Here is a 25,719-nt window from a genome sequence, read left to right on the forward strand (position 1 = left end):
AACTTGCTAATGTATTTGTTCATTTAATTCGCTGTGAAATGTCGGGTTACGTAACGCTAATTACGCTGTACTCATTTGTTTTAGACAACCTAAATGAGTTTCTCGGTGTGCACGCGAACAGTGACTTTTTTACAAATATACAAATTAAACAGCAAAATAAGCGCAAAGTCGTGTGGACTGTTGGTGTTAGAAAGGATACACTTTTGACACAAGAGGGCGTGTCGGCGTTTATCGCCAATGTTTGTGTGCATGATTAACTTGTCATTGAATTGAGTTTTTAAGTGATAAGAGAGCGGGGAAGTGGCTGTGAGACACCCGGTATAGTGGCTGAATTTGCGTTATGCGCGGTCACAGCGGCAATAATCGAGGTGGGAAGTTCGTAAGAGTCATTTTCGTTCAAACATCGGCGTGACATTTCTCGCTCCGTCTCTGGCAATATGTCAAACAAAAATATACGTCGAACGCAGCCAGTCGTTATTAAACCTATTTTTAATTAATCTGAATAAATTTAGCAAAGAAGAGGAGGAACGGAATAAACAGTTCAGTGAATTTTGTCCCCAGTTAACCTCATTAATTGTGTTCATGTCTGTTGAGTGCATACATTCATTTTAATAACAACTGCAAAAACAGAATTTGAATTTGTTTAACAATTCGATGTGGTTATGTGTGCAAGTGCGGCTGTTTAATAAATTAACATACATTCAGCTTTTACCGCTTTTGTAAAATGTCATTTAATTCAGTTCGGCTAAATTTTAACATTGTGCTGTTAGTGCTGTTGGGAGTTTACAACAGGGGTAATTACTGAAATGTGCGACTGTCCTCGTTAATTAAAAAAATTGTTTCAGTGGATTTTATCATGGCATACCAATGCTACGTTTGCGGGCCCGACGCCAACATAAGCTGTGATAAGTTCGATCCATCAAATAAATCTTTCATCAAAGATTGTCCTTCCGCTAAAAGCTGCATCATCAAAACACATGGTAAATATTGAATTACGCCCGGAAAAAATAGTCGTGTGAAACGATTTTTATGGCAGGAAATTCAGTGGAAAGGTCGTGTGGCGAAGAACATGAATACTATCGAGACTGTCAGAGAGCCAACAACATCCAATATTGTTACTGTACAGCAGATTTGTGTAACCAAAAAACAACCAATCTTCCCGACGATGAAGATCTGGCTGAAGAAGGAAGTGGTACAACTGTGATAACTAACACCATTCAAACTGAACAAAAAAAAACCTCCAACATTACAAGCCAATCGAGCCATGTCCAGTTTTATTTATACGGCGCGTATATCCCGATTCTCGTAATACTCTACAATTAAAACCGCACTGAACTGTATTGTTTTATCAGTATTAATTTTTAGTCTTCCACCAAAGATCAATTACATTTTGTCGTTCAATTTCAAGTCAATTGATATTTTTATATTTATTTATTTTTGTTGATAAACTAGGTTTAGTCTCGAGATTACCACGTTTAGTTAGTTTAAGTGGTGGCAGGTAGCTTTGACTAACTTTATTTACGCTTGCCACGAGCTGATTCATCCATTAAATATGACGGCATCTAAAGGAGTGAATTAGCGATACCAAGAAGTATTTAGTCAATTATCTCGCACCATCCAATCATAAAGGTGTTGGGGTTTAAGTTTGCTACGCCAAATCGTTATTATGCTGTGTGCAATACCGCTTTGTATATTTTGATATTGTGCCAAAATCAGTCAGGTCGAGCCTTTGCGCATGCGTAAGCATTATTGTACTTTGCTTAAACCGGAATTGACATATAGTACGTAAATGACAAATTATATTTACCTTTTCTGTGATTTTTTTGTATGCCGAATCTTGTCAATTGTAAAATGACTAAAGTTAAAACGTTTTATTTTTTTTAATGTTAAGAATAGAGTAAATTAGGGAGAAGGAAGTATTTTGGGTATGAATATACAGTCATTAATGTTTCGATCGTTCGTTTTGGTGGTTGCTTCGCAAGTCACTTCATTATAACATTGAGCATCGGCTTCTCTATAATCACCAATATTATCGTACTTTTGTAATTTTACTATATAAGTGTTCTACTACTTAAGTATTTATACCTATAATGATTCCCAAAGAGTACAATATACTTTGTATTTTTTAATACATCATCCGTAGTCTAGTCAATTTTAAATCTTAACCCAAGTGTAATCCTCTCGGAAAAAGAAGCATCTTTTTTAGCTTCGAACCGAAAATATCAACTTTAATCTGGGAGGAGAGTTACTCAATTGTGAAAACCAAAACCAGAACTGCTCAATAAACTTACAAAAAACGAAGACTTGTTTTATTCACACGCCGTACGACGGTAAAAAATGAGACTCGAGTCTGAGTTATAAATTTAATTAGTTTTATTTTCTTCGTCCATGTCAAAACATGTGATAAAAACGTGTTAGCTAACTAATTTACGACTTCAGCAGATGCAAAGTTGGCGCAGGCACGTATTATTAAAAATTTCGACAAATTTATTGAAAAATTCACAACCGCGGGAATTTTTTTATTAATAAAATTAACACTTTCCGGTGTGAAAGACTTTTAGGTTACGTCTATTTTTAAAACATGTGGTACTAATGAAATGCACTTCAAGCTGATAAAAAATAACTACCATAAAAACAAATCGTATGTAAAGCTGATAATTAAAGATTCCGTGGTACATGCACATTAAATTGTTCCATCACAAAAAAATCATGGGTTTTTCCAATGAGAGTTTAATGGTCTTCATTACAATTTTTTATAGTCATAATTTCATACTACTTGCTTAGATAGCGTGCAGGCCACCAACATATTAAACACAAGTGTTTAATTTTATATTATCAAAAATTCATTGTTTTTGTAACATAACCTCAATTCATTTAAGGCGCCAAAAGGGTGACAATTCAATGGCTGCTTAGCCAATCCAAGATAACAATGGGGTATAGTCACTACCACAATTTTAATGTATGTACACTCCCAGTCTTTGCAATATCATGACCTGCTAGATGACAACGAATTGATAATGGGTTTAATTGAGCGTGTTGATACTTAACTGACTGTACACGTGCTCGCCGACACGTGACAACACGAACACGCACGAAGCGAACTTCCACTACCACGAGCGCAAAATTTGACGCACGAAAAATGTTTTAATACTTTGTGAATTTTGGCCGAAACAAAAATATACAAAAACTTAAATTATATAATAACAGCATGTAATTTATTGGTTGTGTAATGTTGACATGTGGTTACAAATGTTCAGTCTGCAACATCGACCGTGCCTAAATTACACACAAAATGCTCCTGTCAGTCCATTTTTTATGTAACGTCAGACAGTGAAAGTGAGTGACCTACGGAAGAAATATTTGGAATACAGTAGAAGAATACTGAAATGTAACTCTTGGGGTTGCTTCCGTAAGGCACTTTACAGTAACAAAAAATAGATATCAGCATGTACAATTCTTAGTACAATACAAAACTACAAACATTTTAACTAAACAAACTTTCTGGCGGAATAATACTATTCTGCAATGTAACATTCTAAAGATTACAAATACTATTAAATAGGAAAAAAGGGTTTCGATCCCCGGCAAAACTCTACATCGGGGATCAAACCACGAATGACTTAAAATTTTAAAAGAATAACTGTTTAATAAACTCCAATTTAAAAAAAATAGAACATTTTCAATCTGTACATATCATACAAGATTAACCTATTTCTTTATTATCACAAATCTAATCTCTTTAATCATCACACATTGAATAGAAAAAAGCACAAGCCTTTACTTTTAGTGTTTCATCGTTGATATTGATTGGTCTAACCGTCTCGTCGTTAAATTCATACCAGCTAAAACCCAGTAAGTAGCGCATGCGTATGAAAAAAAAAAATCACAAACTTACCCCTTCGGAGTTAAGGCTGCTGCTGTGTAGTGGCCATAATTCATATCACCTGAGTGCATTGCAATTGCGTTAAGCTGATAAAGGCAGTTTCGTAAACGAAAATTCTTCTTCTGGAAGTGAGCCCTAGATTCGACTTTCTGCAAAGCGACGTTCCCGTTTATGTGTACTTGTCGGTATCTAAGACACACCCGTTAAACAACGTTATTACCGTTATTACCACCACCACGACTTACCTTTTTAAAACTATAACCATAACCTTAGGTTCATAACATATTTCTTTTTGATTGTTGACTGGCTTCTTGCACTTAGCACAACAATACTCCGGGATAATATAGTCGGCCATGTAGTCATCTAGTAGCGTTTCTAAGCTAAAATCGTGGTCTGGTACCGACAACATGAAGGTACTTTCGATTTCAAACTTATAAGTCGTTTTTTGATCACAGTAATTACAATTCTGCTTAATCCTAATTTGATGGTAGAACAAATCGATGAAAAATGAATTCTTCCCTTCGAATTGGTTATACCAAGCTTTCTGCTTTGGTGTCATCACCGACGGCAAGTTTATGTCATAGCAACAATCCTCGGATAAATGATTGAGCAAAAACAAAAAGAATTCCATACAGTCTTCGTGATTCCCTAATCTATAAGTTGCTTCTAGTTGGCAAACTTTGTTGTAAAACTCATACGGGTCGAGTGATTTGGATGACTTAGACCACAGCTGGCGGATGAGTCCGGCTGTTTCGTGAATAATAGCTGCCGGGGACCTTATATTATATTTAGCATAAGCACCTTTACAAAATATATGGGTTATCGAAGGAATATTTCTCAGGCATTGAATCACGGTGCTCATGTAGCAAGTGTTGCGAATGTTACGCAAACCTACCAAGCCACAAGTCTAAAACAATCAATTCGCATAATCCCAAAAATATCACTCAAGCACGTAAAATAATTCAAATCACGTTAAGTACGGTCAAATTAATCTGCGTGCGCAAATCACACTATTTCATTACATAATTTAGTAAAATATGGAAAAACCCTTCATTCTCGGAAACGAACAGGTCAAAACAGGTGTTACAGATCAGTGCCAACAACCTTGATTTTTCATTGTTATCGAAAACAATTATCAATTAATCGATCAGACATTACCATAAATGACGAAATCCGCAACTATTATAGTTCTTATTGTAAAAATTTCATACGTTTTAAAGTAACCCAACAAACCATAAAATAATAAAAAATGTTTATGCACGCATTCTCGAATTCATTTAAACGCGAAGGCTTAAATTTGCATATTATTAAATGGAATCCGTTTTTAAAAAAGTTTACATGTTCCATTTCAGCTATTAAAGTTGACGTCACTTCCTATACGCACATGATAGAAGATACAATCGGTATTCAATGACAACAATACAACAGCTTCATAAAATGAATATTGGGTCTTCTGGATTTTTCAAGCACCTGCGACACGTTTTGATTTTTTGTTACCACTGCAATTGGTATCACTGTAAACTAGTCAATATGGTCGCAGCCAGCTACAAATCAAAATATTTTCTTTTTAAATATGCAAAACGTGGTTTTGTATTTGACGCATGGCGCCCTCTGTTTTTTGGTAGACTTAATACATCAAATTTTTTAATCGACTGAAGATCACTCGTCCGTGTCACAAACGTCAACATAACCTAACTTAAAAACTACCGGCGTGTTTGCCGCCTGACACATAGGCAACTAATGATTTAGCTTGAATGCCGATTTAGTACCAAATCGTTGACACTGATACCTTCGTAACTTATTTACCGGCGACGTACTTAAAGTGAATTACTTAAGTCAATTTAGCTTACCATATTCTCAAGCGCTCCCACCTTTGGTCGCAAAATGTACGAATGAAAAGTCGGCTTAGTAGCCCGATTTATGGTCGGTCTGTCGGGTTCGCGAGTCTCGTTATTAAATATAGTCGCATTTGAGTCGACTTTCTTTGGTTTTAAGGCGCGAGCTCTCTGCAGCTCCTTATTTCTCTCCTCGACGATAATATCTTTGAGTTTGTCTGAATCGTCTTCCATTTTCTCGCTCTCGGGGATTTCGTCTGGTTTGATGTCATCCTCGAGCTCCTCCTGGAAGTGGTACTTGAACCGTTTCTTAACGTCGTCTCTCTTCTTGAGGAGGTCCTCGAGAACGCTCTGAAACTGTATAATCTCGACATCGATATCGGCGACTCGCTTTTTCATGTTAGCGATATTGTTGATATTGTTTTCTGTATTGCACAACTCATTTAGAATCTTCTTTTCATTTTCTTGTTGTTGCAATTGTAAGATAACATTGTGTTGGCTGAGAGCTATTTCTTTATTTTCGTGGATGAGAGATTCCTTTGTAACTTCTATCTCGGGGGTGGTTTCCTTCGGGGGTAAATTTTCCGTATCTTCAGGTACTCCCATTACTTGAGTTTTGTTGTCGGATTCCGTTGGATATTTAATATTATCCAACTCTAGTAACTCATCAAGTTCATTGTTTTTCTGGAAGAGATACACATGAGGGTTTATACAAATGGTTGGATACATTTGAAGCAACTCGAGATAGCCGCCATTTAAAATAACTGGCAGTTCGTTGTAATTACGATTCAAATCCCACTAAAAAAAACGGTGCGTGTTTTATTTTTTGTTTTTTTGTTGGGGAGGAAAAATCACACTTACATCTACCAGAGCCGAGCGTAAGTTATGCAACTTGGTTGAGGCAAAATTGTCAGATGAAGTATTCCAATCGTATAAAACTATAACGTCGTAAGTCTCGCGCAAATCCCAGAATTTTTGCGTCGACTCAGGCAATTTTTTTCCTAAGGCATTGGCTGACAGTCTGAATCAAAATAATTAGAACGATTATAAAAAAAAACGCAAACTACGTACCCAGCTGTGATAGTATGATCCGGTATATTGATGCAATTAGAATTATCAATTCTTGACTCTTTAAAATCCACTTCTGGACGGGCGTCAACTAACAGCATGTTATGATTTTTATGTAAGGCACTAAATAATTGTTGACACGAAACAAATTCCTCTGTAAAAAAGTTTACACAATGGTTTAGTAAAACGCGTTCGGGACGGTTCTGGATCTCCACAAATCTACCAAAAAATATAAAAACCAGCCGCGATCCACGAGATTTGTTAATGAAGCGTCAAACAATTACGATAAACAAAAGTTTTAGGGTTTTATTAAATTTTATTATAATGGACTATCCCCTACCTGTAAAAACTCGCTGCGAAGTCACTTCAACTGGAGGCTCCTTCATAGTTTCGTCTTGTGGCGGCTCAACATGAACCAGTTTGGCTCTTTTAGCCGCATATCTTTCCTCGAGACTCCTTTTAATTTCTTCATACTGCATCAGGACTTTTTCATACTCCGAACCAAATCTTAGTTCAACAAATTTTTTATCCGACTGATTATTTTTAAGATAGTTATATAAATTTAGGTATCTGGCGAGTAGAATGTAAGTCTTTTCTTGGTCGAGTACGTTCAACTGACTATTTTTGTATAATTTACTAAGCGCGTTACATATTCTACAAAAATATATCAAAATAAGTGCCCCAAACAAACCAAATCTACTCACTGTTGAAATTTTAACTTCCTAACATCACAGTCTCGCTTTGCAAGAAGATCTAAAGCGTCCAAGTTATTAGCGAGATGCAGTTTTTCATAGTTCCCCATCTTTAACTAAAAAACGTCACCAAAACTTTACACAAAAGTACAACCTATATCATTTATAAAATCCATACTAAAATACGAGAAATTATTTCACCAAAATCCTTTTTTTAACGCGTAAACATGATTTATTTACGAGGATAGGTTAGAATGCGATCTTACACAACACAACAAACGACAGTTGCATTTAAGCGGTGCTGCCACCACCACGGGGAAACATTAAAAAAATAAAAGTCACCAAATTGACATATTTTTCGCACATTTTTGTCGTTTATTTGGCTGCAAAAATTCGAAATCGCAATTACACGCTTTCACCTTACGTGCATAAAATGATTCGCGTTTTATTTTTAGCGAGGAATGGAAAAATCTGTTGATGTGGAATTTGAGGTTATGTTTGTTCCTTGAGAACTGCGACAATGAGTGAGCCCCCGAAACCAACACAGGACGAAAAAAAGAAAGGTAGTTGTTGGTGCTTACTTGGTTTTTGCTCATTGGTGGGTTTTAGTTGATCCTGGATGGAACGACCCTCCGATGCTGAACTACTCTTCGGCTAATCCGCCACCTAAATCACGTATAATGAATAAGAGGGTTGCTTTTCCGATGAGTGGGGCGAGTAATAGCCCCGCGAGTACGACTACGAACGCACCACCTCTGAGTAGCCTGCAAGGTCCTCCAAAAAGTTAATTTTTATTCGATACATATGAAATCTATTTTATTTATTAAACTAATATAAATCAGTATGTGGTTTCTGTTAAAGATACTAAAATTTGGTTAATAAGATCTTACAGCACTTCTCAGCTACATGTGGCGTTGAGTTATTATCAAAATGCAGTATACTTGGGGTACCTTTAAATAAAGTAACACTGAATTACACGGACACGCATGCGTGCTACTGAAGTAATAAGTCACACACCGGCACAACAAATCAAACTATTGTTTCATCACTGATTCAACAACGATTTGTAACGTTTTATTACGGGTGTATAAAATTCGAAAAACTAATTTCTGTCAAATTTCCAACTTTGTCGGTTTGACATGGCGGAAAATATTTTTGACAGACTTATTACTGAAAATCGGGTTTGTGACTTATTTGAGAGCTTGGAAATTGCAAAAACTGTAACCAGAGGATTAAAAACATCATCTGGAGATATTATTTCGTATTTGAAATTTCGTTTTACCCTCGAAGTCAGAGAAGAGCTACTTACTTGAAACGGACGCGCACTCGGTACAGCCAACGTTAAAAGTTTGGATACCAGAGAAGCCTAAAATAATGACACCAACTTTGAAAATCTTAAATCCAGTGTTTATTGCAATGCTTAAAACATGTCTTTCCTACCATTTAGATAACAATGTAACAACTACAAATAAATAAGAATGAACTAATTTTAATAATATTTATTAATAAACACATGATCCTAAGTGCATTTTCTGTCACGACATTGTTGTTGTGCCCTTAATCTTTTTACATGATATGCGCACTCTTTACGCTAAGTAAACAAAGTTAGAGCAATTAAATTCGAAGAAAAATATTGACTTTTTTATAAAATTTACAAAATTGGTAATAACAAATTTGATTATAGCCTTAGAGAATCGTAGTCCGTTATAGGAAACAAATGTGACGCTGAATATGCAACAGAATAAAAGTTACACGCGGTCCTAGAATGAATACGAAATGTTCTACGTATACTTGAACAGTAATAACAATTATGAACACTACCATTAAAGAGAACAACGTGAACTATACGAAGTTCGTTTATAAAATGATATGGTTATTAATCAACTAGATGAATCCCTGAAACGTGTTGTACCACATTCTAGGACATCTGTATAACAAATGCGGTTCTATTGTTATTAATTATAATTTTTAAATATCACATAGATTTTAGAATTTTATTTTGGGAAGGTGCACTTGTGTAAAAATGCTAATTCTTATTTGATCATTTTACAAAATCACAATTTTAAGTTTGTACAAGAAGCACCAATAAACAACTAATTAGAGAGAGCACTAGAATACGATAACGATAAATTGTAAAAATGTAAAATGACTAGTGTGCACTGTGGCATTACTAATTGCAATATTAATCTATCAAAATTTTAATAATCATACAATAACACTACGTCTGTTTGTTTTTTGATCAGGTGCGTATTGCTCCAAGTCTTCAGGTTGTGTGTTAAGTGCAGAGTAATCGACGGGAAACATTGCTGACGACAATGCACTTGGTGGAGCACCTAAAATATATTGTCCTGGTCCATTGGGGTATCTTCCCAACAAATAATTGGCAAAGCATAATCGATACGCTTTGAACATCAACGGATGGTCGCCATTCTAAACAAAAACAAAACAACATTGCTGACCAAAAAATCCAAAAATGCGACTTACAGAGGTCATTGCTTGATATGCGATGTCCAGAATTTCCCCCACTTTCACGGTATCCAATCCCAAAACGGACGAATAAAACGCGCTTAACTCGTCTCTGGTTATAATCCCCGAACCTTGAAAAAACATTGAAATATAACTTGATTACCACGATCGATACCTACCGCAGCGGTTAATAACTTGGAACAGAACTTTTACAAAGAATTGCAACCAAATCGGGAAGTCGCATAAGTTTCTCGAACCAAAAATTAATTGTGACCATTTATAAAGCCAACCATCTTTTGTCAAGTATACTTCTCCATTAAGAGTGAAACCTAAATAAACCCAACTCTGATAGCTTATTGTTATACATATCAAAGATTTATGTAACTAGATCGTGCAATCAAGGATGATTGTCCGAGCACCCTTCAATCAAGAGTATTGATCCTATCAAGGACAATCATTTTTGATCGCCCGATAATAAACAACTACCAACACAAAAGGTCGCGTTGAATTTGTCCAAACACAACGACAATAATAGAAAATAAAACACCAACAGTGCTCAAAAGTGCAGCATACATATACTTAAGCGACCGATTGTAAAAATCCTCTATGCTACATTACTGTGACGTTTTTTTACTCGAGCAACAAATACGTAATACAAACTGTAAAAAAAATGCAATACAAAAAACTATTCTAGTTCAAAAATACTGTACCCAATTTCTCATCAGATATGTCACATAAAAAAGTTTCTATGAAACCACGCTCCACCTCCCGCAGAATATTAAATTCCGGAGAATTTATCGACCAGTCAGCAAAATGTCGCAATCGCTATACATCCAGAAAGCATGCAAAAATTTTTCGGTAAATAAAGATCGACTTCGTTACACCAATTTTGACGCATGCATATAGCACATTTTAACATTAAATCGTTGCCCGGTATGTTTAACGTACCCATTATTGACAGCAATGAGTATTTTTAGATATAATATTATAATCAATTCGGTGTTCGTGACCACGTGGCAATAAACCATAGTTATAAATTTAAAACACAACAAACACAAAAAGTTACGAGTTGGCCTTGACGGAATGACATTAAACGATTCGAAACGTAAAACTTGCTGAAATTTACACATCGAAATTACTAATTTTTGCTTAATGCGTTTAATGTAACATAGGAAACAAGAAACCAGTAACCACCACCATTAGTACTCTGAAAGGTAATTAGTTAAGTAACACAAGCACGTTGCATCTTCACGACACCGAAAATTTTGGCAAACTATTGCGCGTTTCAACAGCTACGCGTCTTCTGCGATTAAAACGAAGTTTAAATGTTTGTGCTGCACAGTCCAAAAATACTCATTTTAATGTATTGAAGAATATGAAAAGTAGTAAGTTGGCCAATAAGATGAAAAACCCATGTATTTTCAATGTATGTTGTTAGTAATATATATAAAACTTATCACTGGTACCTCTATTAGGGTCTCAAAATCCTGTTCACTTATTAAGTTATCTTGGTCGTGGTCAAGTAAGCAAGAAAAAAAGTGAGAAAATTTATTGTTCTGGGTTGGTGTTAACTGGCAATCTTCCCTGTGGTCTGCTTCTGAGTCTATACTAAACCTGTCCACCCAGGTCGCTAAAACGGTGTCAAATAAAACCGGAAAATAATCCAATTTCACCCACTTACTCCAAACATGGACGCTCCATCCACAGCTCTCAATTTGCCCTTCCTTCTCACCACTTTCTTCGGTTTTCTTCGCATTGTCTGTTTCGATTTCAGGCAAAGTTCTCCATCTTTTCAATAAATCTTTCGTTTTATCTTTCGTCCTGTCACATGCCTGTCTCCAGTTTGCTATAAATTTATGAGGCACTTTTAACGAAGCATCGGTATTAACTTTTTGATTGTCATGTTCATGATTTTCTTCTTTGAAATGAATTTTTTCATTTTTAAACGAGCCACCACTAGCACTGCTTTTATCTAAACTTTTTGTACTTTTTAGACTTGTTTGAGACGTACCTAGATCTTTGATATGGTCTTTATTGCATTTACCATCTTCCAGTGAGTTTTCCATTATCGGTCGCCTCGGGGTTACGAATTGTACTCACACACACCCCACATAGCCCTTCTATTGCATGCACCATAACCTTAAACTCATAACAAAAAATCCATTAGTAAATTGACAGAAAATGACGTAGGATTACGTAATGACAAATGAACGACGAGTGACAGTTAGTGACATCTTGAGCTACGCTCGACAAGCACGACGTCACCTACCAATTTCCATGTTTTATGACCTCTACGTCATTTTTTCTCTCTGTCTAATCCACCGCAAAACCGATAAGTTATTTCACTTGTCTTCGACCACTGAGGCGAAATTTATCATAAGAGGCGGTCTAAGATGCAATTACACGAATGTACACGCGAAAACCAATAGTCGAAGTTATATCAATCACGTGACCGAAAACAAACCGCTGTTGTTGTTTAATAGGTGTACCCTTAACTTGTTGTGCGCATGCGATGTAATTATCTCCCTATTTCGTTTTCGAAGGTTATATTTGACAAGCGAAAAAAATGTTTATGGATATATTGCTAAAATAATCACTTAAACAAGTCATTAATTGTGGTGAGTTGTACACTGATAGATAAACATGACGTTTTCATACCGCATTTTTGTTGTCATTTCAGGTTATACGAAATTCGACTGTAACACCAAAGAGGATCCCAGTAATTAAATAATTGCGAGTAGGATGACCCTTCGCATTATCAGTTATTAGTTTTTATTAATATTATATAATATACGTAAGTATTAATACAATACTAAGATGAATACGAAGGCCATTTATGCCATTGGAACCACTTTGGTGGGATGTGGCTTAAACAACGTGTTCCTAGAGTATATAATTAAGTAAGTAATGCAAAAATTGAGAGTCCAATATATATAATTATGCGTTTCAGGCAAGACCCAGGGTGTGGTCACCTTATTACTTTTGCTCAGTTCTTATTTATTGCAATCCATGGCTTTATCATGACATCGAAATTTGGTACTGTCAAACCAAAGATTCCATTTCAGACTTACCTAATATTAGTAGTATTATTCTTCCTCACCAGTGTGATTAACAACTGGGCTTTTGATTTCAACATTCCTGTGCCATTACATATGATATTCAGATCTGTATGTGTACAAAGCGTTGTTGTACAAAACTAGAACTTAAGTTTTAGGGGTCACTTATTGCAAATATGATCATGGGGATTCTTATTTTGAAAAAGAAATATACTTTGGAGAAATACATATCGGTAGCTATGATAACCCTAGGGATAATCATTTGTACCTTGATGTCCAGCGGTGGAGACAAGAAGGTGCCTAAATATGAATTTAAAAGTGTTTATTTCGTTGTTTATTGTAGAAGTGCACTGACTGTGATGCTCCAATTGAGCAAAAACAAGCCGATGATCATTTTTTCTGGTGGATTATTGGCATAGCTTTACTGACTACGGCACTTTTGCTGTCCGCCCGCATGGGAATTTATCAAGAATCAATCTATAAACACCATGGGAAGCATCCACAGGAAGCTCTATATTACACTGTACGTTTGACAATTTTGACGTTTTCGTACTTATAATTGTCATTTCAGCACTTATACTCCATCCCAGGATTCATTTTTTACTCCTCAAGTATTTGGGAACACATGCAAATTGCCTCTGCGTCTGAACCTTATCAAATTCCCTTTGTTGATTTTATTATACCGACTCTATGGTTGTGGATTTTCTTAAATGTCACTACGCAGTATTTGTGCATAAGTTCCGTCTATGTTTTAACCACTGAGTGTACTTCATTGACAGTGACCTTGGTCATTACTCTGCGAAAATTCCTATCTTTAATTTTCTCAATAGTCTACTTCCAAAATCCGTTTACCATTTACCATTGGTTTGGTTCAGGTTTGGTGTTCTTTGGAACGCTGCTATTTGCAGAAGTATTCACCAGAATGGGACAATCCAAAGAAGTAAAAGCAGTCCAGAAGAGTATGAAAAAACGCAATTGATGTTGTTTGGTGTTCTAGTTTGTTTTGTTTTCTAGTTGAATTTTTCAGTTTAATAAAAGTATTAAATAGTTTATAGATGTTTGTTTAACATAGCCTTCACAAGTTGTAAAAATTGCAAGCTGACGTTATTGACACTTCAGACATCCAAGTGCGCGTCTTTGTCTATCACTATCACACAAGAGTGTGTCCTTTTCTATGTCAAAAAACACAGTTTTGTAAATAATGTATTTAATCTGGCAAACACAAATATAACATTCATGATACTTACACACACTGCAATTAACAAGTGAAAGGTCCAAAAAATAACGATTTAAGTGGCGATATTTCGCCGTAACGACTATTCCTGTATCCCCAAAACTTACCTATTTTCGTAAGAACGTTTATGAAATTTAAGATACACTTATGACTAGATTTACAAAATTTTTAAAATTCAAAGTGGTTTTCTGGACCCATCAAATTAAAACAGATCTATTCCTAATAATACTTAACAAAAATGTACAATAACATGAAGAAGTGACTAGTATAGTTAAGTAAATACATCTTTTATGTTTTGGAACTGTCTTACGGCAAGGTCAACGGGGAGATCAAACTTGAGGCCGGTTAATGTATCCAAACTTTTTAAACTATCCTGAAAACCTGAACACCACTTATTATGACACAATAATTAGTTTGTAGTAAATACCTGTCTTGAAAACGTAGCTCCAGGGGTAGTAATGCATTTTCACTATTTGAGTGCATTGGAAAATTAGGCTCAACCACGAAACCAACTTATTAGAACTAAAACCGACTTATTAAATTGACTTAAGTCACTAAAGAAACAAACATACTTGAGAGCTGCGCACACGAACGCCTTAAAATGCGAGTCGTAACTCCGCTTGTATGGAGTATGCGTCGATATTATATTACCAATAGTGCACAGCATGTTGTGTTTATTGCTAGTAGGGGAGGCACCAGCAATGTCTAAATTAAAACTCTGAGATAGTTTCCTCGCTGGCGTCGAATTAAATTTCTCGCCATTTTTCAAATGGTAATATTCGAGGATAATTTCCCAGGCGTGTATGTGAGTATTTGACGACGAACCTCTTCGTGGGAAACATCCAATGAAAGGAACAATACTTGAATTATTTACAAACGTTGTTGCGCCATGTTGCATCAAATCTCTTATACTGGTCGCGAGATATTTCCGTACGGCGGTCGTCAACTGACTGTTGTACGTTATCGTGGACTCCGAATCGCTATTGTAGTCCGTCGGCATGAACTTCTGTTCTTCGTTTACCAATTCTTTGATGCGAAAAATGGCCATTTCGAGCTTAGCTCTCAAATCACTAACACACAAAAAAATGGAATTATATCCTACCGACTGCGCCATTTTCACTTACCCCCAATGATTAATTTTCATACTGTTTTTGAGATCATTCTTCCTAAATGTATGTGCGCCGCATCCCAATTGAAGCACGGCGAACATTTGTAATAAAGTGGCAGTTCTTTGTATTAAACCTATAGTATCAGACTTGAAAGGTTTTTTTAAAGAATGATAAGCGCACCCACATGAACACTTGTCATGTTTTGTATCACTTTGTAGATAATTTATAAAGCGTTCCAGATCAGCAACCTGAGTTTTTAATTGCGCCACCAGATGTTCTTTGACCCTCAACGGACTAATTAGCTGGTCTAAAGCAATATTTATTTGTTGCTTCACGTCAGCTGATGTCATCTACAAAACTCTGCTTAAAAATTCAGTGGACAATTAAACTAATTTATATACCTGGTGATAATTACGTTCGTCGATTTCCAAATTCATTCTCGTTTTTAATTCATTTAGAATGACTCGTTGTCGTTCCAAAACAACGTCCTGCGGTACTCCAGCTTCGCCGTTTTCGAAAGCGTATTGTTCGAGTTCCCTTAACTGGGATTTTAACCTGTCTATTAATTCTTTTTGTTGTGATCTTCGCAAACGCACGGCTTCCGCTAAACTGGCTTCATCCATTCGTTCTTTGACTAAACTTATGTCTGGGATACCCCGAAAAGCAAACTCTTCTAGTGACTTAAGTAATTCCTCTTTGTCTTCAAGGGGGGCGTTGACGACTTGACGAAGGCGAAATTGGACCTATAACACACACTTACACTACGTTTCACACTCAACCTAACCAAACCTGGGCGAAATGCGTGGTTAGTGCAAATAAAGATGAGTTAAGAAGTTCCTGCTCCTCTTCTAAGTTTCGTAATTTTTCGTATGTTAGTCTATTAGTAAGAAACGTGCTATTACTCGGTTAAATTTATCATACTTTAACTTACTGGTTATCACAATAGTCGTTTTCAGGTCTGTCCACATTTTTGCTTTCTTCGTCGTCGTTTGGAGCCCCCAAAGGGTCCCACCTTTCACCGGTTGGTTGTTCTTCTGGACACATTTCTGTTTTCGGCCCTTCCATTTTGTGTTATTTCCTTTTTGTTAATACATCTTCAATATTGTATTTTTTTAGTAACTGCGCATGTGAATGTTTTACTATCGGTAATTTGCATTTCTTACGATTTGGGGTTAGTTAACTGTGCCATGGTGATATCAATGAAACCGCGCCATTAAACTCATTAAAACACATACTACGATAACACTGAACCCATAATTATCGTTTAATCAAAAAGATTGTTACCGCATTGACAGCTGTCATGGGTGTCATTGACGTCATTCATTGACAAAGACGAAAGATAATGTGTTTTGATTAGTAGAAAGTGCGCCATCTATGCTGTGTTGCGCCTGCCTTCTTTTATAAGAATCGTGACACAGTCTACCGGACGATAGATGGCAGCACCACCGTTGTATTTATAAATGCCATAAAAGGTTCAAATTAATGAATAGGCATATTGTTCTAAAACAAGCTTAATATTGGGTAGAAAATATGCAAATATTCAACTGTAGCAAGGCTTATGAGTCTTTGTTGTAAGAGAATTAAATGAACAGACGTAAAATACGTACCTGTAGCCTGCAGCTGAGTTTATTTCACACTTCAAAGGATATTTTTATTAAATGTAGGGTCACCGTAAGTTTTATGACACATTTTCTGTTTTGTTTTGAACTTTTAACAAACATAAAAAATGTAATCCCGAAATGAAATTTTATGATTTTTAGATCAAATTTTTATTTAAGCTTCTAGTGACAAGTATATTGTTTGTAGATTCGATGGCTACTCTTCAAGGACTCTCCATTTTTTTTTTTGTTTCCAGTTATATACCGTGAGAACAATAGAAAACACCATCAATTTGAAGGTGCGAGTTGAAAATGGAACGATCAAAACAAACTTTCAAAAATCCATGGATGTTTTTGACCGCGTTTTTTATATAGCGAAAAAATAATAGACAACTTTAGTTACAAAAAAGTGGACCAGTACACGATATTTAATATCATGAAGGAAAATGGAAAGAAAAACCTAGAGAACTGATCAATACACAGAGGTATACTTCTCCCGTTATGAAAAGTGTCGTACTGTGGCTGACTTATGGTACTGAACCGAGGTTCTTTCAGCCCCTAAAAATAATTTTACAAATTACTATATAAAATTTGAAAATTTAGAATCAAACTCACTCTATATTCACTAAATTGTGCTTGTATGTCTTCATCAGAATACCCTTTCATGGCTTTCGTGGCTACTGGACCCATAAAATTATTAACAACGGCGAATTCCATCAATGATAGGAACACAAACACTGAACAACTAGACATCCAAACATCGATTGCTTTAACATATGAAACAGGTGGAAGGGATTGTTGAGACTGAGTGTTCTGTGTGGCTAAAACATACACTTAATCCAAGTCACAATGGTCAGATCGTACTTAAGTACCTAAAGTGAGAAGTGAGGTTACTCCTAGAGTCACTCTAGCTGGTATTGCTTCAGGTTTAATCCAGAATGAAATCCACGACATAACAACAATTAAAGCCGAAGGAATGTAAGTGTGGAATAAGTGGTACCCAAGTCTTCTTTTTAACTTGAAGACTATTGATAAACACGTAAAATTACCTACAATGTTGTTTTATAAGCGAAAAGGATTTTTTGATAGAGTGGTATACCGGTTGAGTATTCTATGGTGCAGTCGTCTGTATGGTTACTCGAAATGTCAAGTTGGGGAAGTTCGATCTCGCTATTGACAACCAGTGGATCAGTTAAGTTCCAAATGAACACTAAATCGTGATCAGTGTGTGACACTAAAATTGTATATTAATAGGTGTGACTTAGGATTTAGTATACGTACAACTTTCAATCATCATAGAGCATACTTGAGTATCATGTGGGTACGATTCGAACTTCATAGCGCAAGAAAGAACTAGGGTCAACCTAAAACGATATCTTTAACACTACGCAAAGTATGCTTAATATTTATGCACTTACTTTGACATATATAACAAAGTTTTGTCGTGATACAGCCACAAATAATGATTTGGGATGGTCATTTCGTGAAATGTCACACTTTTGGCGTTTTTGAAAAAACAATCCGGTCGCCATATATTATGTAGCCATTCAACATCTAAAATTCTATATTCTTCACTCATATTTCCCGGGAGTCTCAGTCTAGGGTCCCTCCAGCTTTGTGCAAGGAAAATATCGGTGACGTATGTCTGTACAATAAATAGTTAATTGTAATTCATTATTAATTAATTAGTTAACTATAACTAGGCGAGCAAACGAAGCGAGTTACAATTATGCGCGTTAATCGATACCTAAATTAATTTTCCTCATGTCACTAGATTCGTTTTTTTATTGGATGCCAGTCGTGAGTAATAAATCGTATTATTAATCTGAAACGCACTTAAAATAAACGTACTGTTTAACAAGAACAGAAAGAATAATTTCTCTACGTCATGCCTACGTCACTCGGTACAGAAATCGTTGAAAATATTGTATCGGACTATTCACTAGATTAATGTTAGGCATTAAGTGAAAACGAAAAGTGTATCATACAATCTAGAAATGACGTCATTAAAAAAGTTATTCACGAATGAAATATTGGACTTTTGTTTATTAAAACTTGCCATCGATTCTTCATTTATGGAGTCCAGCGACAACACAGTTACGTGAAAATAGACTACAGTGGGTTGTCCTTGTAATTTGGGAGCCCTATTTTTGTCGTAATGTTTTGGCTTAGGCGGTAGAATGTCTCGTAATGAGAGACTGTTTTCCTCAATAAGTTCCTTATATTTGACACTATGCTTTCTACTAAAAAATTTATGGTGATATTGACATATGGAGTTGTTGATTTACTTACAAGGTGCGACTACCTTTTACACTTGAGATTATACACAACATCAAAACAAGGCGTAAAAGCATTGTGGCACACAATCAAGATTAATGCAGGTTTGTAACAACGAGAACAGTAGGGGAATTTTCTGCTTTGACATCGAATGTGTCTTATGATTTACACTAACTTAATTAAGCCGTAATGGGATTAGAGGGGATATCGGTGGTCCAGAGTGGTTTTATAAAAAGCGTAGGGTTTAAGGGAATACAAAGACAAACAAACAAACAAAACACCAAGCCCTGCATTACGATAATGCAAAATAAGGCGACTTTCGCGTGTTTTTAGATATTTCTAGACTTTCTAATAGTCGTAGAAAAATATAACTCAGTCGTGTCCGCTACTAGTACTGATTAACCTCACAGCTCATTACGTGTTGAAGGAAACATAACACAAAAGCTCTCTGATTTCGTTATGTATTCGGTATTAAATATTTATTAAAGCAATGTGGCACCCGTTCATTGTTCAAAGTTATTCTTGTGGATTTTAGCATAAAAAAACGCTAAAGAAATTCTCGTTATTGCCCTTTTTGTTTCCAGGGAGAATCGTAATTTAAAAAGATCTAAAATCAGCACTGAAATATTGCGAGTAAAAACCTGCTTGCATAATTATCTTAATTTCATTTGAATTGAATTGCCCGTATTCTAAAAACATGGCAAAACGGTTTAATTCCAGGCTCGTTTCCTCGTTGGCGGAAAAGCGAAGGTGTGAGTATCGATAATAATGGAGCCCCAGAGAAAATGCCCTCTAAGAACAAAAATAAAAGTGTACGAGAATTTCTACAAAAACACTCTTTTTACATTCTTGATTACGCCTTATAAACTTCTCAACTCATCAAAACGTTGGGAGTTTTATGTTTTGGTAGGCTTCATTAACGAATTATATTTTAAGAAATCACAAATTAAAATAATTCTTCAGCTCGTTGTAATTGCTAATTTATGTATATGATACAGCGTTTCGGTATTCAAAGCGAGCTTTTGTTTTTCACCCACAGAATGTAATTATGATTCCAAATAAAATATTTTTATTCTAAATAAAATTAATCCTCTACGGCATTTTAGAGCCCGCAAAACGAACCCAACATTATGTTTTATACTTATACAAATTTTACGTTTCGAATAAATGTGCTTCACATCAATTCTTGTTATCTTAGAGTGCACCGAATCAAGTATTGATCTATGTTTAAATTCCGTGAATATTAGTCTGTGATATATTGAATACGTTGTGCAACAAAACACGAACGAAACAAAAAAACATAGAAATAGGATTTTTTTAAATATCGGCGCGTTTCGCCAACTATCTTGGCATATTCTTGCACAGAAAGGATTGAATTTAAGAACAGATTACCGTCAATTCGTCCTACTAAATACTCTGTGCTGGTTTTGAAATACTTCTACACTTTCAAAGATATCCGTCTGTCCGTCTGTCTGTCTGTCTGTCTGTACGTCTGTCTGCAGTCCCGGATTTTTATTAGACACATAATCTCCGAAAGTACTAGGCCGATTGTTGTCAAATTTTGTATTTATATTAGGACTATCATGTGGATGGTAAAACGCTAACCAAAATTTGTTTAATCATCCCCACCACTAATGTGATGACGTCACTTCAAAATTGTACATAGTAAATGGGTTTTAAAATGTATAAAATAACATAGTCCTACACATGTAGTTTATGACTCCGAATTGAATTTTTACCCGAAACGCCCAGATTTTTGGAAAAAAAAAATAAAAATTTTGAAACAAAATTTTGCAATTTAATTTTGAATCTGCAAAACCGAATGCTTTGAAATCTTGCACATGGTTTACAGTTATGATAAGAATGATATATTTTTAATTAAAACATTTACTTATCCTCTCCAAAAAATTGATGACGTCAGCTCAAAAGTTTTTCGAATAAATCCGACCTAAAATGTACAAAATATGATGAGTCTGTAGTTGTGATTTATCATTCCATTCATAATTTTCGTATTTGCTTATACAGCGTGACCAAAAAATGAATCAGTCAATTTATTAAAGAAAGTGAAACCAGAAGCGAGGGAAGTTCTGTCGAAATAACTTTCGACCAATTTTTTTATTAGACATAAACTACTAACTGATTGTTTGTAAATTTACATGTATTTTAAGAATATCGTGAGGATGGTATAACGCCAAGCAAGTTTTGTCTAATCACTCCCACTAACAATGTTATGACGTGACATCAAAATTTTGCATGGTGAATGCTTTTTAAATTTTATAAAATATACTCTTGTACTTGTGGTTCATGAATTCGCCTAGATTTTGTGTCCTAGGGATCCAGATGTTCAAAAAAATTCGTACAATTCGTACTAATAACACGAAAGTCGCGGGTTCAATTCCCTCATGGACCACTTTTTTTGTTACACTGTGATTGTTATTATATATATATATATATTATATTGACGTGTTTAAATTCCGTTAATTTTAGCTACTGATATATGGAATTCATTGTGCAGCAACAAAAAATAGAAAAATTCAACAATTTTTGACTGTCATATGCTCCAGTAAAACAGATATTAGATGATCGCAAACATTCTGATCGTGAACATTTTGATTCAAAGTTGGCAATTAAGCAAAAACAATGGCCTTTAATAACTCAAGCTTGACGTGATTTGTAGGCTTAGTAGTTTAAGAAAAATTTTATTTTTGCTTTTCAAGCGTATGCTAAGGAAGTATTGTAATAGATACTGGCTACTTTCAGGTTTTCTCTACGTTTGATGTCCCCCACAGTACCAAAAAAATAGTCTCCCGTTTTCGTCTGTCTGTCTGTCTGTCTGTCCGTCTGTATCCATCTTTATTAGACACGTAATCTCCGAAACTGCTGGAGCGATTGTTGTCAAATTTTGTATGTACATTAGAAATATAATGTAGATGGTTAAATGGTAACCAAAATTTGACTAATCATCCCCACCAACAATTTGATGACGTCATTTCAATGAATTGTATTTTAAAATGATTTGACTGTTACACAAAAATATATCATATACTTGTAGTGTACGAATCCTCTTTCGGTTTTTTCGCTAAACGTTCAAATTTTCGTAAAAATATTTGCAAGGTATAATAACGTTTTATTCCCGATACGGTTTGAACGTCTCCGGGGTGTAGTGGGTGTATCGTTGATTATGGCGCTGTGACTACTTTTCTTTTATGCTATGACTAGAATCATCCATGTTAATGACGTCATCACGAATTTTTTATTGGTCAAATTAAGAACGAGTCACCCTATTTTCTCGAAAATGTGAAGAATACGCGCGTCTTTATATAATAATGATAAAATAAGAATTATAATATTCAGAATATTTTGTTCGATTGTGATTAATAATTTTAGTCCTCTGTCTTGAGAAGACAAACTCATTCAAATCAAACAAACTTCTACGTGACATTCTTTCGATGTATAAATATAAATAAACACTTGAGCCTCAGAATGCTATTACCTACTGTTGAAGGACAAGGGGTGTTATTTATGTCTCTAGTTTTTACTTTACAGCGGCTATCACAAAACGAAAATCGTATAAACAAATTTTATAATTATTTTAAAGAGCTGGATTTATCGGATTATAGCCTTAAACCAATTTTTTATTGATCAAATTAAGAACCTCATTTTTTAAATCACTCAAAAAAATTTATGAATCACTCAGTTTTTTTATTGAATAAATCAAGAATTGCAAAACTGAAATCTTGCAGACTTAAATTTTACCGAAAATGTGCCAAATGTGATGAGTTTTTACTTGTGATTTATCATTGCAAAAATTTTTTAGATTTGCTTAAATAGGTGGCTGCAAAAAATTAATTAATGAATCAATTTATTTTATTGATTAAATCAGGAACGGCTCACTCCATAAAATAAGTCAGTGAAATGGAGAAAGAATGTGGGCGGGGCTAAATTTAGCTTCTTTCTAGTTTTATGAGCAAGCAGTAGCCCCGCCCACCCACCCCTTCTTCATTCCAGTGACTACTCTTAATATTGTTCAGTCCTAGCTTATCAAGTTTTACCCCCGCCCACCCGCCCTTTTTTTAGAAGATATGTCATTTACCAAAATCAATCTTGTCTTAACAAGTACTAGTACCTCCCACCCACCCTTTAAGATTTTCTTAGAGGGTGTATCATTTATAGTTTTGGAAATTTCATTCCACCCTATAAAATTTTATTGGCAATAACTAGACGGACAGTAGTACAATTAAAGTTGTCGCGTGACGGTAATTCCCAAATGTTGGAAAGCAGAATAATCCAGGTTCGTACAGGGACTATCGTTACTCATGAACAAAAATGACCATTATTTAATGAGTACGACAACCTGCCAAATGTTCGCCGACAAATTTGGGTGAACTGGTGTGAGCCATAAATATTTCTTACCATTGTACTACTCTCCGTCTTGTTATTGTCAATAAAATTTTATAGGGTAGAACGAAATTTCTAAAACTATATCCAAATCAGTCTTATCTTAGCAGATACTGGCTCCGCCCACACACGTTGTTCTCATTCTAACGATTTTATCTCTCTTCAATTAAGATGCACCTTTCATTCGGAGTAGACAAAATGAATCACTGAAATGGAGGCGGGGTGGGTGGGCGGGGTGAATATGTTGCTTGGTAAAGTGAGTTATACTAGTTATTTGCTACAACATTTATTTCTTATTTCTGAAAAAAAATGAGAGAACGGGTGGGTGGGCGGAGCTAGGTTTAACTTTTTCCTACAGAAAAAATCCTTATCCTCTTCGTTCCAGTGATTACTGTTAATATTGTGCAGCCATTTACCAAAATAAATCTTATCTTTAACAAATACTAGCCCCGCCCACCCACCCTGTATGATCACAAAATTGTGTGCTTCGCATTGTTGAAAAAAGTGTCCCTTCAATTGATAAATGGCCACGAATTCGGCGAAAATTGTTTACGATTATTTAACAAGTGTGCAATCGTACCTGTAACAGTAATCATAGCCAACTCTGAAAGAAAATGTTTTCGATGGTAATGTGTTCACTAATGATAACATGATTGCGTTTACACAAAAAGTTACCGCGTAACAATCAAATCTAAATTTAATTATAAATAATAAATAACAACATAAACAACAAAATTACCAATGCGTTGCTGTTTTCATGCACATGCAATGGATTTTAACACGATATCAGTTTCTAATCGACAATTAATTATTCTTGAACGTGTCAAATGGGGTTCGTATAATATACAACAGTATGTTCTTAAAAATTCGTCATAATAGACATCACTCCTCAACTCTCGGTCCTCTTTTATTTAATTTCCGCTCGACTGATTGTGATCACAATTCAATATCTTGTCCCGAACATGGAGTACATTTGATGGGTGTCTCATACTCGCTCAATGAGAGAGTTTTTGTCACAATGTAATAGAATATTTTTTATTAGAGCAAAAAAATACTTAAAAATTTACATCCGAAAAAAGTTTAGCTCTCTGTGTACTAAATAAACTGAAGTATTCCTTAATTCCACATTTAAAATTAATGACAAAAATGGTTTAAGACGTGACTTCATGAGATTTATTTCGATATCCACCGCTGGACGACGATTTAATAACTCTCTGGTGTACTTAAGAGAATAGCAGACGTTACTGAAGACTAAATTGAGAGCGCGGTTCATGAGACTTAACGTATTTTATGGCCGAAGTTCAAAAATTCATAAGCCCCCAAACAGAATCGAAGATAGAAATTGCCCGAAAAGAGAGAACGTAACGTGAGACTGAAAACCACACATTTGTAGCTATCAGTTTAGGGGTAAACCACAATTTGACGCGTCATTTTGTTATGCTGTGGTGGTGTGACAAACATGATACACAAATCTATAAAATATACAAATACATTAATTTTATAAATTTCCATAGTATGATAGTCTAGTGATAGTAGTAATGATAGTGATTAACAGGTACACTATTGTAAAACTGATTGAAGCGTAACTTTAAATGTAAGCGGCATATTGCTGGTGTTACATGGTGTAATTACAGGCGATGATTTTTTAATTGCGATAATGTTTAATTTAGAGAATGCCGTTATAAAGATCAATTAATATTAACTGTCCGCTGCATTTATTCGTGGCGAGAAATCGATTGAACTCTCCAGACGGTAGTCGCTTAATAAAAAATTTAAACTTCTGTGAAACCAGTTGGTCAGTTCCGACTGGCGCTTTTTTCAACTAAATTTAATCTAACTGAAATTGTGTTAAGGTATTTTCTAATTAAATTGGCTGCGCGTAAGAACTCGGAACGTTTAATTAGTACAATAAGTTTGAGAGGTTCCAGTCTGCGAGATCTGCGGAGTTATAGGAAGGGAAAGGCTACCTTCTGGAGTAAAAAATGAACATATCGAATATTTGAATTAAAAGAAAATTTATATGAAGCGTACGACGCAGGATCCGTTCAGTTGTTGGCGCCTCGACGTCTGTTCCAGTCTTCATTCAGTTGTATTCAGCGTACT

General features: G+C 35.3%; 6 protein-coding genes and 1 long non-coding RNA gene across 11 annotated transcripts; 3 read left to right on the forward strand and 4 right to left on the reverse strand.

Moving 5' to 3' along the window:
* The first annotated feature begins 55 nt into the window (after positions 1-55).
* On the forward strand, positions 56-2,301 carry LOC135141332 (uncharacterized). Of its 2 annotated transcripts, none has more exons than XM_064072338.1 (3): positions 56-539; positions 846-980; positions 1,037-2,301. In XM_064072338.1, coding segments are annotated over exons 1-3 (423 nt in total). In that variant the 5' UTR covers positions 56-538; the 3' UTR covers positions 1,324-2,301. The 2 variants fall into 2 exon arrangements, with proteins under 2 accessions (XP_063928408.1, XP_063928407.1); XM_064072337.1 differs by having other exon boundaries at positions 60-794.
* An 892-nt stretch (positions 2,302-3,193) lies between these two features.
* On the reverse strand, positions 3,194-8,149 carry LOC135141788 (uncharacterized). Of its 2 annotated transcripts, none has more exons than XM_064073231.1 (9): positions 8,060-8,149; positions 7,491-7,594; positions 7,127-7,440; positions 6,790-6,940; positions 6,580-6,739; positions 5,734-6,516; positions 4,129-4,790; positions 3,896-4,072; positions 3,194-3,842 (listed from the first exon to the last, which is right to left on the reverse strand). In XM_064073231.1, exons 1-9 carry the CDS (start codon positions 8,072-8,074, stop codon positions 3,740-3,742), a joined length of 2,469 nt encoding a protein of 822 aa, XP_063929301.1. In that variant the 5' UTR covers positions 8,075-8,149; the 3' UTR covers positions 3,194-3,739. The 2 variants fall into 2 exon arrangements, with proteins under 2 accessions (XP_063929301.1, XP_063929302.1); XM_064073232.1 differs by lacking the exon at positions 8,060-8,149 and adding an exon at positions 7,657-7,783.
* LOC135141791 (uncharacterized) lies at positions 7,811-8,319 on the forward strand. Its single transcript, XR_010282420.1, has 2 exons — positions 7,811-8,041; positions 8,088-8,319. It is a non-coding gene; the product is annotated as an uncharacterized LOC135141791 (long non-coding RNA).
* Positions 8,320-8,863: 544 nt separating this feature from the next.
* Positions 8,864-12,348, reverse strand: LOC135141789 (uncharacterized). Of its 2 annotated transcripts, XM_064073235.1 has the most exons (7): positions 11,956-12,344; positions 11,626-11,790; positions 11,411-11,574; positions 10,655-10,769; positions 10,124-10,273; positions 9,963-10,075; positions 8,864-9,908 (listed from the first exon to the last, which is right to left on the reverse strand). In XM_064073235.1, the coding sequence occupies exons 1-7, from the start codon at positions 12,008-12,010 to the stop codon at positions 9,684-9,686; spliced, it is 987 nt and encodes a 328-aa protein (XP_063929305.1). In that variant the 5' UTR covers positions 12,011-12,344; the 3' UTR covers positions 8,864-9,683. The 2 variants fall into 2 exon arrangements, with proteins under 2 accessions (XP_063929305.1, XP_063929303.1); XM_064073233.1 differs by having other exon boundaries at positions 11,626-12,348.
* Positions 12,349-12,469: 121 nt separating this feature from the next.
* LOC135141790 (nucleotide sugar transporter SLC35B4) lies at positions 12,470-14,050 on the forward strand. Its single transcript, XM_064073236.1, has 6 exons — positions 12,470-12,562; positions 12,625-12,844; positions 12,895-13,111; positions 13,159-13,296; positions 13,344-13,523; positions 13,572-14,050. The coding sequence occupies exons 2-6, from the start codon at positions 12,762-12,764 to the stop codon at positions 13,977-13,979; spliced, it is 1,026 nt and encodes a 341-aa protein (XP_063929306.1). The 5' UTR covers positions 12,470-12,562; positions 12,625-12,761; the 3' UTR covers positions 13,980-14,050.
* Positions 14,051-14,190: 140 nt separating this feature from the next.
* Positions 14,191-16,659, reverse strand: LOC135141547 (RUN domain-containing protein 1). Its single transcript, XM_064072748.1, has 7 exons — positions 16,275-16,659; positions 16,133-16,220; positions 15,745-16,086; positions 15,359-15,693; positions 14,807-15,304; positions 14,662-14,756; positions 14,191-14,615 (listed from the first exon to the last, which is right to left on the reverse strand). Exons 1-7 carry the CDS (start codon positions 16,406-16,408, stop codon positions 14,506-14,508), a joined length of 1,602 nt encoding a protein of 533 aa, XP_063928818.1. The 5' UTR covers positions 16,409-16,659; the 3' UTR covers positions 14,191-14,505.
* A 449-nt stretch (positions 16,660-17,108) lies between these two features.
* On the reverse strand, positions 17,109-19,295 carry LOC135141451 (glycine receptor subunit alpha-2). 2 transcript variants are annotated; one of them, XM_064072557.1, is made up of 8 exons: positions 19,234-19,295; positions 19,001-19,184; positions 18,360-18,586; positions 18,223-18,305; positions 18,041-18,175; positions 17,814-17,990; positions 17,557-17,762; positions 17,109-17,499 (listed from the first exon to the last, which is right to left on the reverse strand). In XM_064072557.1, exons 1-8 carry the CDS (start codon positions 19,293-19,295, stop codon positions 17,341-17,343), a joined length of 1,233 nt encoding a protein of 410 aa, XP_063928627.1. In that variant the 3' UTR covers positions 17,109-17,340. The 2 variants fall into 2 exon arrangements, with proteins under 2 accessions (XP_063928627.1, XP_063928628.1); XM_064072558.1 differs by having other exon boundaries at positions 17,557-17,774; positions 19,234-19,289.
* Positions 19,296-25,719: the final 6,424 nt, after the last annotated feature.

Source organism: Zophobas morio, unplaced genomic scaffold (assembly GCF_036711695.1).
Source record: "Zophobas morio isolate AGI-343-1 ecotype UQ-CSIRO unplaced genomic scaffold, CSIRO_AGI_Zmor_V1 ptg000044l, whole genome shotgun sequence".
Taxonomy (NCBI): Eukaryota; Metazoa; Arthropoda; class Insecta; order Coleoptera; family Tenebrionidae; genus Zophobas; species Zophobas morio.

Bases quoted from the DNA above. Each gene is read 5' to 3' on its own strand.
- LOC135141547 (XM_064072748.1), bottom strand. From the start codon at position 16,408: ATGGAAGGGCCGAAAACAGAAATGTGTCCAGAAGAACAACCAACCGGT. The intron at 16,087-16,132 runs GTTTGGTTAGGT...TGTGTGTTATAG, and splicing joins TAACCACGCATTTCGCCCAG to GTCCAATTTCGCCTTCGTCA. The intron at 15,694-15,744 runs GTATATAAATTA...AGAGTTTTGTAG, and splicing joins ACGAACGTAATTATCACCAG to ATGACATCAGCTGACGTGAA.
- LOC135141451 (XM_064072557.1), bottom strand. From the start codon at position 19,295: ATGCTTTTACGCCTTGTTTTGATGTTGTGTATAATCTCAAGTGTAAAA. The intron at 18,306-18,359 runs GTAAGTGCATAA...ATATCGTTTTAG, and splicing joins ACTTTGTTATATATGTCAAA to GTTGACCCTAGTTCTTTCTT. The intron at 17,991-18,040 runs GTATACCACTCT...ACAACATTGTAG, and splicing joins CACCATAGAATACTCAACCG to GTAATTTTACGTGTTTATCA.
- LOC135141788 (XM_064073231.1), bottom strand. The intron at 6,517-6,579 runs GTAAGTGTGATT...CGTTTTTTTTAG, and splicing joins TACGCTCGGCTCTGGTAGAT to TGGGATTTGAATCGTAATTA. The intron at 4,073-4,128 runs GTAAGTCGTGGT...GGTGTGTCTTAG, and splicing joins ATGGTTATAGTTTTAAAAAG to ATACCGACAAGTACACATAA.
- LOC135141789 (XM_064073233.1), bottom strand. From the start codon at position 12,010: ATGGAAAACTCACTGGAAGATGGTAAATGCAATAAAGACCATATCAAA. The intron at 10,770-11,410 runs GTACCAGTGATA...CTGGATGTATAG, and splicing joins ATTTTGAGACCCTAATAGAG to CGATTGCGACATTTTGCTGA. The intron at 10,076-10,123 runs GTAGGTATCGAT...TGTTTTTTCAAG, and splicing joins CCAAGTTATTAACCGCTGCG to GTTCGGGGATTATAACCAGA.
- LOC135141790 (XM_064073236.1), top strand. From the start codon at position 12,762: ATGAATACGAAGGCCATTTATGCCATTGGAACCACTTTGGTGGGATGT. The intron at 12,845-12,894 runs GTAAGTAATGCA...TATGCGTTTCAG, and splicing joins TTCCTAGAGTATATAATTAA to GCAAGACCCAGGGTGTGGTC. The intron at 13,297-13,343 runs GTGCCTAAATAT...TGTTTATTGTAG, and splicing joins CCAGCGGTGGAGACAAGAAG to AAGTGCACTGACTGTGATGC.
- LOC135141332 (XM_064072337.1), top strand. From the start codon at position 725: ATGTCATTTAATTCAGTTCGGCTAAATTTTAACATTGTGCTGTTAGTG. The intron at 795-845 runs GTAATTACTGAA...AAATTGTTTCAG, and splicing joins GTTGGGAGTTTACAACAGGG to TGGATTTTATCATGGCATAC. The intron at 981-1,036 runs GTAAATATTGAA...TTTTTATGGCAG, and splicing joins CTGCATCATCAAAACACATG to GAAATTCAGTGGAAAGGTCG.